This window comes from Leopardus geoffroyi, chromosome D1 (assembly GCF_018350155.1).
Source record: "Leopardus geoffroyi isolate Oge1 chromosome D1, O.geoffroyi_Oge1_pat1.0, whole genome shotgun sequence".
In the NCBI taxonomy this organism is placed as follows: domain Eukaryota; kingdom Metazoa; phylum Chordata; class Mammalia; order Carnivora; family Felidae; genus Leopardus; species Leopardus geoffroyi.
This window is the reverse complement of record NC_059329.1, coordinates 88,977,434-88,990,185: the sequence shown is the minus strand read 5'-3', so window position 1 is coordinate 88,990,185 and position 12,752 is coordinate 88,977,434. Positions and strand designations below refer to the sequence as shown.

At 37.4% G+C, this 12,752-nt stretch overlaps 1 protein-coding gene across 4 annotated transcripts in view; it reads right to left on the bottom strand.

The window, feature by feature from the left end:
- PDHX (pyruvate dehydrogenase complex component X) overlaps positions 1-12,752 on the bottom strand; it is a 73,992-nt gene that overhangs the window by 34,322 nt on the left and 26,918 nt on the right. For all 4 annotated transcript variants that reach the window (XM_045484935.1, XM_045484932.1, XM_045484933.1 and 1 more), the window contains 2 exons: positions 10,317-10,417; positions 2,948-3,147 (listed from right to left, as the gene is read on the bottom strand). In XM_045484935.1, coding sequence (XP_045340891.1) covers positions 2,948-3,147; positions 10,317-10,417 — 301 coding nt within the window. The remainder of the gene's footprint in view (positions 1-2,947; positions 3,148-10,316; positions 10,418-12,752) is intronic.

The following is a 12,752-nucleotide window of genomic DNA, read 5'->3' as shown; positions in this document are numbered from 1 at the left end:
CCACCTCCCCTGCTCTCACTCTCTCTCTCAAAAAAAAAAAAAAAAAAAAGTAAATATTCAAAAGAGGAGAGCTTCTATTTCGAGTAATAATTTTTCAAATGGTTCCTAATCAAACACATCAATATGGAACTAGATAAATCATTCCTTCATTTTTTCTGTGTGGTAAAAATACACAAAATTTACAATTTAAAACATTTTTAGGTGTACAATTGAGTGGCATAAAGTACAATTACACCAGCCATCTCCAGAACTTTCATTCTCCCAAACTGAAACTCTGTCCCCATTAAACACTAACTCCCCACTCCCCTAGCTCCCAGCAGACAGCTTTCTACTCTCTTTACCAATTTGACTACTCTGGGTAATTCACGTAAGTGGAATCATATTACATCTGTCTTTTTGTGGTTGGCTTATTTTACTTAGCATAATGTCTTCAAGGTTCATCCATGTCATGGTATATGTGTCAGTGTTTCCATCCTTTGCAAAGCTGAATAACATTTCATTGTATGTATACGGCACCTTTTGGACACATGAGTTGTTCCCATCTTTTGGCTACTGTGAGTAACACTGCTATACATGGTTATACAAATATCTCTGAGTTCCTGCTTTCAACTTTTTTGAGTATATACCGAGAAAAGGAATTGCTTGAGTATATGCCGAGAAAAGGATCATATGGTAATTCTATTTTTAATTTTTTAGGAACTGCCATGCTGTTTTCCAGTGATTGCACCATTTTACATTCCTACCAACAGTGCACAACTGTTGTAATTTCTCTGTCGACACATTATTATCATTATTTTTTTTTAACAATAGCCAATCCAATGAATGTGAAATGGTAGCTCGCTGTGGCATTGACTGGCAATTCCCTAATGATTAGGGACACTGAGCATCTTTTCACATGTTTATTGGCCATTCATACATCTTCTTTGGACAAAATATATATTTGAGTACTTGGCCTATTTTTTTAAAAAATTTTCTAACGTTTATTTATTTTTGAGAGACAGAGACACAGAGCACCGGTGGGGGAGAGGCAGAGAGAGGGAGACCCAGAATCCGAAGCAGGCTCCAGGCTCTGAGCTGTCAGCACAGAGCCCGACGCGGGGCCCGAACCTGCAAACAGGGAGATCATGACCTGAGCCGAAGTCGGATGCTTAACCAACTGAGCCACCCAGGCACCCCTACTTTGCCTATTTTAATTGAAATGTTTGTTCTGTTGTTGTTGAATTGTATCCTTTATATATTTTTAAAAGACATTAGTATTTACATGAAAGCATTATTTTAGATTTACTCCAAAGAGTTAAGAGGCAAAACACTTAGGTTGATTATTAGACATGGAAACTGAGACATACCAAAAGGCCACACAACTACTGAGTGTCCACTCTTCGATTATGACCTTTAGGCAAAGCAGCAGATACAAATAACTATACAGTTTGATAAAGATGTGAAAATTGAAAACTGAATAAAAGGGGCTGGGTCCAGAAGTATGTAACTAAAAAATGGAGAGGAAGGAACGTGGTACTTGCTCCATTTTGGGGAAACAGCTCTAGGCGCTATGGACTCAGTGCTACCAAATCTTTAGATTTTTCAGAAGAAACTGAAATTTTAGATTTTTGGGAAGATTAACTATAACCAATTCAAAACTTTGATTTGAGAAAATCACCGTGTGGGCCAACGCTGTGCGGTTCACAGGTCCGCTGCTTTATAACCTACACCCCCGGGTCTCAGACTCATTAAGTCTCTAGGGATGGATCGTCACAGAATGACGGAGTACACACTGTGGTCTCTGCAACAGGAGAAGAGCAGTGAACACAGCCAGGAGCCTGCCTCTGATTTTCATGGTAAATGAAGGGAAGTTAAAGCAATGCAGTCAGAAGGGCTGTGTAAACGGTGATGGGAATTTACAACTCAGCACTTCAAAATCACTGTGGATTTTTTTCTGACAAAAGCTGACATTGGTAAGCTGAAGGAAAAAATTTTTAAAAAGGAAAAATTCTGCACTTTTATTTAAGTTTGAAAGTGGTTCATAAGAGGACCCTTCTCGATGAAGAGCTTTTTCTTATAAAGTAATTTTGTATAATTATGGAGAATGTTAAAATAAACAAATGAACTTGTTAGAATTTTCTGAGTCCATCCATTTAAGCTATGCAAAGCTGAAATGAAATGGTGTTTACTAAGTGTGTTATACAGGGATAAAATTGAGCTCTAATCTGTGTCAGACACTCACATGCAGAATAGTTGCAAAGAAATGCATGTTAAGATGCTAATTCCATTTTACTTAAAAAATTTTTTTAATGTTTATTTTTTGAGAGACACAGAGAGAGGGAGAGACAAAGAGAGAAAGAGAGAGAGAGAGAGAAAAAATGAATGAGTGGGGGAGGGGCAGAGAGAGAGGGAGATACAGAATCTGAAGCAGACTCCAGGCCCTGGGCTGTCAGCACAGACCCCGACATGGGGCTTGAACTCAGGAACTGTGAGATCATGACCTGAGCCGAAGTCGGAGGCTTAACTGACTGAGCCACCCAGGCACTCCTGCTAATTCCATTTTACATCAGTTATACATTTAAAACTGGAATTCACATTATGGTAACTAGAATTCCATGGATGAAAACACGATCTGAAATTTGGTATATTAAATTCCATCCCAGAAGGCTAACACCTAATTCAAGTTCAACATGGACAACACAGACTGCTTTGTTCTCCACCAGGTGAGCAGAGCTTTCCTACTACCTGGAACAGGGCAGGTATTCAAGAACTATTTGTTTGTTGAATGAACAATGACACAAAATAATCATTCCTAGGCGTCAGTTACCTAAGAGAAAAAAAGGAAGATCAGCCACTTCATATATAAGGTACAAAGATGTTTCATAACGATTAAGATACCCTAGGAGTTGCCGTCACTTTTGGTTTTGTTTTGTTTTTTTTACATCAGCATCCAAATAAACATACTCACTGTAGTTTTCCCGGTATATGTTCCTTTTTGACAGGAGTAGAAATCTGTGGTTCTGGCGAGGGGCAAGGCACTGATGGTTTTGAAGCTGGTGATGGAGGACCTACATCTTTGGGGATTTCAACATGTTTCCAATCTTCTCCTTCTTCAACTAGCAAACCAATTAGTGCACCTAGCCGTATATTTTTAGATCCTTCTTCAACCTATATTTCAAAAAGAAAATAACTGCAGAGATGGAAAAGCTCATGACCTCACCAAGTAGTTTACATAATTCTGTACTGATTAGAAAGATCTTAATTTGAGCTAAAATCTGCTCCCAAGTCAGCCTGCCTCCTCCTTCCACCCACCACCGTCCTTTCCTGCCTTCCCCCACGTATGCCTTCCTTCACCATTCTCCCTCTCCCAGTTATTCATGCGACAGCCTGAAAAAAAAAATCCAGAATCTCTTCTCTGACAGCTTTCAAATTTGGAAGAGTGACCATACCATCTTCCTTTTGATGTCAATCGTACAAATCCAAACAGAAGACTATGGTTTTATCCTTCAACTACTTGTCTTTCCCAGACAGTTTCTACACAATGGCTTAGGAATTCCAGGAGCTCACAAGGAATTAACTCTCCTAAGTGAGTCCTACTGACTAATGTTAACATAAAATATATTCAGTGAACAGTCTCTGGAGAAAAGAATATCCCATCGTATAAACAGAATTGGTTAACTACTCTGGCTAATGTTGGTTTCTGTCTTTCCCTATATTTAATTTTTTCCCTATGTATCTATTTACAAAACCTGAGAAATAAAATAAAACCCCATGAATTTTTTTTTTTTTTTAATTTTTTTTTTTTCAACGTTTATTTATTTTTGGGACAGAGAGAGACAGAGCATGAACGGGGGAGGGGCAGAGAGAGAGGGAGACACAGAATCGGAAACAGGCTCCAGGCTCTGAGCCATCAGCCCAGAGCCCGACACGGGGCTCGAACTCACGGACCGCGAGATCGTGACCTGGCTGAAGTCGGACGCTTAACCGACTGCGCCACCCAGGCGCCCCCAAAACCCCATGAATTTTTACAAGTACAACAGAAACACACTGGTGACTCAGCTAATCAAACAATTTTTCGTAGATAATGTTAATTAAAAGAATAAATAAGATTGAAGTTAAAAAAAAAACAATGTATTTTAAACATTTCAGCAGCATTCATTTATAAAGGAAGAGTTGCTTTTTATTTAGTTAGTAAGATAAGTCCCTAGAGAACCTTCAGATGTCAATGTTTTTAAGTTCAGTACTGGAAGAAAATGTCATTCCTTTAAAATTTGTATTATTCTCTTTCAATTACATTAAATAAAGTTCATTACCGATGTAATGTAGTGAATAATAGAATGTGAGGCTGTAGGATGTTCACTAATAGAGTAATTATAAGAGCTTAACTCCTAAAATGGGTATGACATTTCTGATTAACATTAATTTTGATGATTATCAGTATATGCACTAGTCTAAAAATAAATAAGGCATAAGTTCTGGAAGTTAGGAAGCTTTCAAAGTTTACTAATTACTGATGGAGAAGAACAGAAATAACACTTTGATGAAGCTAAATACATATATAAGACACAGGTACATAAGGTAAGGACATTTCATGAAGTGCAACCTGTGAAAAAAACACAAAACAACCCAAGAACAATTTGTTTAGCTGTCTGTCACGTACTGAAAAGTTTTAGTTCTGCGGACTACTCATTTTTTTTTTTTTTTTTTACTATTATGTCAAAAGGATAAATTAATGTTATTTCAAATAAAATTTTTATTTTAGAACAAAAAATACACTCAACATGGATCAAGAGTGGACAGGAGAGGAGTGCCCCATTGGTAAGGGTTGGAAAGTTGCGCTTGAAGGGCCAGCAGGAGGCTGGCAGGACTGGGGAGCAGACAGCGGACGGCAGGACAGCAACGAAAGCGAAAATAGGCAGGAAGGCCTGGGGCAAACCTATTTCTCCACAGGACCACACACAGGCTGCTGAACTCCATCCCCAGACACAGACCCCAGGGATGGGGCCTCTTTCTTTACAAGAGACATTCCCATAGGCTGAAATGAATCACGGGCAAATGTGCTCCATACTGCCCACCGGAGCTTCCTCAGTGTATCCGCTAATAGGAGATGCTGAAGTCAGCAGAATTTCCCAACAGAGAAATTATTTGAGGCGGTTCACTCCACTCAAGGTGCTGGGAAAAACTGTATTTTGATTGTGATGTTAAAAAATAATAAGTTAAGCAATTATTTAAATATTTTCTTCTGTAAAATAGGACAGTGTGAGAGCTGCTGAGCACAGAAGGAGCATGCACTGCGGTCAGTAGAGTTGAGCCGAGTCGCATTGCTGACTTGGTTTGAAAACTTAGTAACAATTTTCTATCATGGTTCAAACCATTATACAGCTTTAAACTGTATTCTTTAATATACACACTATAACTCATGTGCCCAATGAACTTTGGTCTAAAAGGAAGGCACATAGAGGCGCCTGGGTGGCTCAGTCAGTTAAGCGTCCTACTTCGGCTCAGGTCATGATCTCGCAGTCAGTGAGTTCGAGCCCCGCATCGGGCTCTGTGCCGACAGCTCGGAGCCTGGAGCCTGGAGCCTGCTTAGGATTCTGTGTCTCCCTCTCTCTCTGCTCCTCCCCGACTCAGCTCTGTCTTTCTCTGTCTCAAAGATGCATAAATGTTAAAAAAAAATTTTTTTTAAAGGAAGACACATAAGAAATACTGACACTGACAACAAATCAATGGCAAGCTAAAAATGCACAGCAGGGAGAAAAAAAACACTCATTAAGTCTTTGAGTAACAGTTTGGCATTCAATCGCCAGGCACTGTTCTGGCACTGTGTCAACTCATTTAATTCTCCTAACAACATTACAAGGTAAGTGCTATTATTATTCATGTACAGATGAGGAAACTGAAGCACAGAAAGGTTAAATAACTTGCTCAATAAGGGAGGAAAGGGACCTAACAAAATTATATTGAAAAACTACAGTCTTTAAAAAAACACCAGTGACACAGTATTAGAGTGAGATGCAGCTAAGAAATTGATTGGAGAACACAAATAGTACCAAAAATAATGAATCTTTGTTTTTTAATTTTCGGATGATCAAGTAAGCCGTGTCCAACGTGGAGCTTCAACTCACGACCCCGAGATCAAGAGTCACCTACTCCACCGACTAAGGCAGCCAGGTGTCCCTAAAGCAAGTACGTTTTACAATTTTGCTTTAATATCCATGGATTTCAGAAAAAAATCTATTCTTGAAAATTGTTTTGAATAGTAATGGTCTACCAATATTATAAAATCTATCAGTGAATGTTTTGCTAGTCAATAAATTAAAATTTCAAAAAATTATAGAAGTTCAAATAATCTTCACATCCCCACCCTTTTCACCCTCAAAAGTATCCTGGTTTGTAACAAATCATATAAGAAGCCAAACCAGACGATCTTTAATAAATTCTCCAAATATGTCATCCTAATATGCTATTTTACTAATTTATCACTTAAAACACGTGCTGTCCAATTTGCCAGATAAATTTAAGACTAAGCTTATGAACTGGCATGTGTGTAAAAATTTAAGGTTTTCCACACAGCAATTTAGCAGTGATTAAATAAGACTTTTTAACAACTCCCTCATTAACTGAACTAAACTGGAAATGAATCATAAAATTATCTACACTGACAGCAATTGCTCTTTATTAACATTATTAAGAGCTTCTAAGTTTTTTTCTGGTTCTAATTAAAATGTAATAATTATTAGTTTATATCTAAAATGGAAATCAGATGCAAAAATTACGAATGAGAAGAGAATGAAATTGGGCAGGGGGAGGAGAAGAATACAAAAACCTCTCAAAGACTCTGCAAACAAACCTCCATTAAGAGCAAAACAGACAATAATTTCTAATTGTTTCAAAAACGTGGGCAAACTAAAAACTCGAGCTTTTTGTCATCACTTGCCTTTTGATGAGATCAATCATCCAACTCCTTGACTCTGAAAGTAAAGATCTCTTATATGTATTCTTATTAAAATCATTTTATTATTTGCTCATATGAGAATTATTCTACAGTGAAAGACAGGTGTAACTGGCAGGAGGGTGGGAGGGCTGAGAGTGGAGTAGGGTGAAAGACTAAAAATTCCCAGTAATATCACCTTGATTTTTTTCACCAGAAAACTGTGTACATTAGGACATGAATTTACTCCCATTCCTATTACCCAAAACGCATGTGGAATAATAATAAAGCCACAAGGCCCTAAAATATACATACAATCTTTTCTTTGGCAAGGAAGTAGCCATTTGTGCTGCTAAAGCCCTTATCAATCACATACTCCCACTAGGCCCCCTACCTTTTCAGAGCATTAGGGGCCAGATGAATAGGCACTACCCACCTATAACACTGTTAGCAATGTGAAATGCATTACAAAGCAGCTAAGTGGGAAAAGCTATCAATTCTGAAAGACTTTCATAGTCAAAGGACCCAGAGCTAGGTCTAAGAACACAGCGTGCCAAAAGCATACACAATAAAACGTAGCTGGGTTTGTTACATATTTGTAATTCAAGCAATCTTTTCCTTTTTCAAACTCTGCATAAATTAGTTAGAAACTATTTTTTTTTATTTTTTTAATGTTTATTTATTATTTTGAGAGAGACAGAGAGAGAGAGAGAGAGAGAGAGAGAGAGCACGAGCATGAACGGGGGAGGGGCAGAGAGAGGGAGACAGAATCTGAAGCAGGCTCCAGGCGCTGAGCTGTCAGCACAGAGCCCAACACGGAGCTCGAACCCACGGACTGTGAGATCATGACCTGAGCCGAAGTTGGATGCTTTTGGTATGAATACTTATATTTTCCTTATTATGAAGGTATAGAAATTTTAGTGTTCCATTCATATTTCCTCCAAGGAAGTATTTTCAACAATGTGTTTTAACGTGGCTGTTAATATTGTAGATGACAAGTAAAGAAAGTTTGATAATCAGAATGTAAAAAGCAACATATAAATGACTAGAAAAAAGGGGAAAGGTTTCTAGTAGAAAACACGAATGGAAAACTATACATAGATCTACATCTAGATAGACTGTAACATTCCTAAGTGTAGCCTCTGGATAAAATGTACAAAGGAAGGTGTTCTATCCATGCCCAAAACAGAGGTGAGCTGGTGTCTCAGAACTGAAAACCCATCAACAATGGACTACTAATAGATGTGCGGCATCTCTGTACCAAACTACAGAGGCCCAAATGAATATTAACCATTCAGTCGCAAACAACGAATACAAATTATTAGGAAAAAAACAGACTGACATGCGAGCTAATGGTCACCAAGAGCTGGGTGAGTAATTGTAATAATGATGAAGACAGCAATATATATTGACACTTGGTGGGCAATAGGTCTTGTAATGAGTATATATGTATTATCTCAATCTCTACTACTATCCATAATGTAGATAGTATTGTCATTATCCTCATTACGAGGAAAAAGGCACAGAGAGGTTAAAGAATTTGCCAACTATTACATAACTAATAACTAGCAGAATTTATTAGCTATATGAATCAGGCAGCAGTTTAACTCCAGAGCCTACAATCTTAGCTGTTACAACATATCAATCATTACATGTTCTAGAAGAAACAAACACGCTCCATCAGTGAATATATCATGTAACCCTAAGTAGGCTTTAAGCATGTTATTTTAATTTTCACAAAAATGCTACTATTTCATTATAAAAACAATATAGCTATTATAGAAAATTTAGACAATAAAGAAAAATAGAAAATATGGGGTAGGAGGATCTTAGTTCCATCCCCCCAAAAACAACTGACATTTTTACAACACTTTAATCTTTTCTATACATGTTTTTCTTTAAAGTCCTATAAGATTGGGGCACCTGGGTGGCTCAGTCGGTTAAGCGGCTGACTTCAACTCAGATCATGATCTCAAGGTTTGTGGGTTTGAGCTCCACAACTGGGCTCTCTACTGTCAGTGCAGAGCCCATTTCGGATCCCTATCTCCTTCTCTCTCCCAAAAATAAATAAACATTTAAAAAAAAATTTTTTTTAAGTCCTACAAGATTATAATCACTGTCCATATACAATTTTTAAATTTTTTAAAATGTTTTATTTTTGAGAGAGAGAGCAGGAGCAGGGGAGGGGCAGAGAGAGAGGCAGACAGAAGATCTGAAGCAGGCTCTGCACTCACAGCAGAAAGGCCGATGGCTGGGCTCGAACTCATGAACCACAAGATCATGACCTGAGCCAAAGTCAGACGCTCAACCAACTGAGGCACTCAGGCGCCCCTGCCCATATACAATTTTAAAAGCGTTTTTTCAAAAAAATTTAAAAATTTTTATTAATGTATAACATGTAAAGAAATTACTTTTTTTTCTAGAAATAATTTTTAATGGCTACATGATATTCCACATTTTCTTCTGTTAACTAACCTTTCTTTTATTGCTAGACACTTTGAACGTCTGTACTAATAGCTTCCACTTCTAGTAATAGCATTACAGTATTCAAGGCATAGCTCCATATTTTAAATTAGCGATAAAGCAAAGATTGCCCAGAGAGGAATATTCAAAATTACTGCATCTATTTAAATTGGGATCTCAAAGGAAATGACTTCAGTTTTGCTAAACCCACAAGAATATATATATCATTAAAAAGCTCATGAAACAGAAAATATACTATCAATAGACAAGACTGTCAACTCAACTATATTTAAGTATGTGAAAAATACCACATATGTATCTTTTTATATGGATATTTTTAAATGATTGCAAAAATGTCCAAACTGTAAGGATGAGTCAGAGTTGGACCAGGCCACTGAGTGAGGCTATGAAACCTATAGACAAGAATCTGCACTGGACAACTTAAGATATTCTTGTCTGGAGAACAGGAGCTGAACAGATGGTCACTTTACATACTTCCAATCCTGGGAGTCCTGGGGACAGATGAAGAAAGGATTTCTTGATTTCGTGTGATACAGTAAAACGTTTCTTCTTTCTGGTTTAACTGACTACAAACTCGGAAACTGCTAGTGCTGAGCTTTAACCTATTGCTTTGTCTTCAAATTCCACCTCAAAGAGCCTTCTCTCTTCTCAGGCCAGAATGCTTCTCATTCTCTATGAGGAAACCCAAAACACTGAGTACCACTGTCATGGTTGAAATATTTCCATGTTGTCTGATCATCACTGGCTATTACCAGACCTTAAAACTCAACTATTTTAAACATCTGAATTAAAAATGTATTATGTACATACAGATAACACAACACTGTAAATACAGTGGTAAAAATAAAGGGTGACTCTAATTCAAGGAATTTCCCATTTAAGAGATCTTCATCCTGTTGAAGACATCAAAATATAAACTTACCACTATTTTGGCCAAGATGCCATCATCACTTGCATCTAAGGTAACCACAGCTTTGTCAGTCTCTATTTCACATAAGGCATCTCCAGCACTCACAGCTTCACCTACAAAACAAGACTGGGTTTGTTTTGTTTTTTTTAAAAAAATATGAATATTAGTATGTGGGCTGGAGTGTGCTTAAGTAAAACATGAATAATAAATGCCAAAATATTCGGTAGCTACCTCTGGGCTATAGAATTACAAGTAATTCTCATTGTATATGTGTATGTGTTTGCACGTGTGTATAAATGTATGGTTTGCTGTATTTTCCAAAAGCTCTATAATGGACATAAACTATATCTGTTATAATAAAAGACAATTACAAAAGATTACTGAGCAAATGTTAAAAAATGAAGTTTACATTTTAGAGACAATAGCAACGAATGCATATTCTCCTCCAAACAAATCAATTCCAGACCCATTCCTTTCTTTTTAATATATTTTGACTATCATTCCATGAAGAGAAAAGTTTTACAATTAATAGCGCTTCTGGGTTAATATTGTAGGGTGAGTTCAGAAACCCTGTTGGCACTGCAGAGCATAAATAAAGTATATTAAACAAAATGAGACAATGTCATACACACAACTGAGGTCAAATAAGAAACACGTCTGTGCAACAGAAAGTATGGAAACTCAAAAATGTTGAGCAGTACCTGCCTTGCTGTTTCTGGACCCAGAAGCAGGTGTGTGTGTTGTGTGGAGAGGGTGATCAGCGGGGAGAATGCAGTGGTTTTCTTTGGAGTAAAGAGAACTAAAAGTGATTTGCTGAAGTGATTTGCAAATCGGAATCTCCCCTTAAAGCCAGGGCTGGATCAGTGCCTTTACTCAAAATAGGGAGCTGATTAAGTGGGCAATGAAGACATGTTGACTAGGACTATGGCTTTACAAAGAACTGCAGTAGTCTAGGAGGTGGGGTACAAAACACTGCCTTAGTACCAGGATCTGAGCCAAGCCCCCCTCTGTCTCCATCACTGCATCCTACCAATATCTCCAATATCAACAGCAAAATCCCTAGATTGGGAGTGAGGAAAGGGAGGGCAGGAAGACATTGAAACACAAACAAAAAGCCTTCCACTGAAAAGTAAATTACAAAATGCAATTCCAAAACATTTGAAGAAATTTAATGCTAAGAAAGAAAACCACAAAATCAATCACTGAAAAAAAAATATTTCAGATGCAACTCATTTAGTGCAGCCTGCCAAAGATTTTTAAATAAGTATTTTGAGGATGCTCAGAAATACAAATGAAGGTAAAAGGCCCATCACAAGAACAAGAGATAAAAAACAGTGTACAGAAATGAAACAAAGTAATATCACGTAGGAAGGAAAGAACTAATTAGAAATCTTGGAAATGAAAAATATAGTCACTGAAATAGAAACAATCAATGGGATGTACTCTAGACTGGACATAGTGAAGTGAATTAGTGAATTAAAGGTGGCATTAAGGAACTACTTGGAACTTAATACAGGCAGAGAAAAAGATTAAAAATAGAAGAGAGTACTTAAGAGACACAACACAGATTGAGGCTGCCAATGTCCGTCTAATGGATTTTCCAACGGAAGAGTATAGAAGCAATACATGAAAAGATAATTGCTGAGAATTTCCTACAACGGAAAGGAAATATGTATCCTCAACATGAAAGAGCTCTGAACAAATATAGAGTAATTTTAGCCTATGGTGTATGGACTAGGAGGGGGCACCGGGAGCCTTGTAGCTTGCTAGAAATATTATGAATCTTGACTAGGCAGCGGTAACCTGGTATGTATGTGTATGTAAAAATTAACTGAGCTTATACTTTATGCAATTTATGCCTCACTAAAAAAAAAAAATTCAAACAGAAAAAGAGCATTAGACTGTATAAACATGAATCCACATGAGATACACTGTCATGAAATTCTACACAAAAACAATCTTTTTTTTTTTTTTTTAAGTTTATTTTGAGAGTGAGAGAAAGAGAGAGAAAGGGTGGGAGGGGCAGAGAGAGAGGGAGAGAGAATTCCAAACAGGCTCCATGCTGCCAGCATAGAGCCCCACGCAGGGCTTGATCTCACGAATCATGAGATCATAACCTGAGTCGAAATCAAGAGTCAGACACTCAACCAACAGAGCCACCCAGGTACCCCAAAAACAATCTTAAAAGCTATCAGAGAAAAAAGACAAAAAAAACAAAACGGATTACTTCAATGGAATGACAGCCCACTTCTCAGAAGCTGTAATAAAGGTCAGAAGACAAAAAAGTAGTATCTTCAAAAAGCTGGGGAAAAAGAACTGTAGAATTTTATATGCAGCCAAACCATCATTCACGAATAAAAGAAAAGGATTCCTTAGACATATAAAGGCTAAGAAAATTTACCACCTATTGATGAGCTATTAGAAAATGCAGTTCATCAAGAAGAAAAA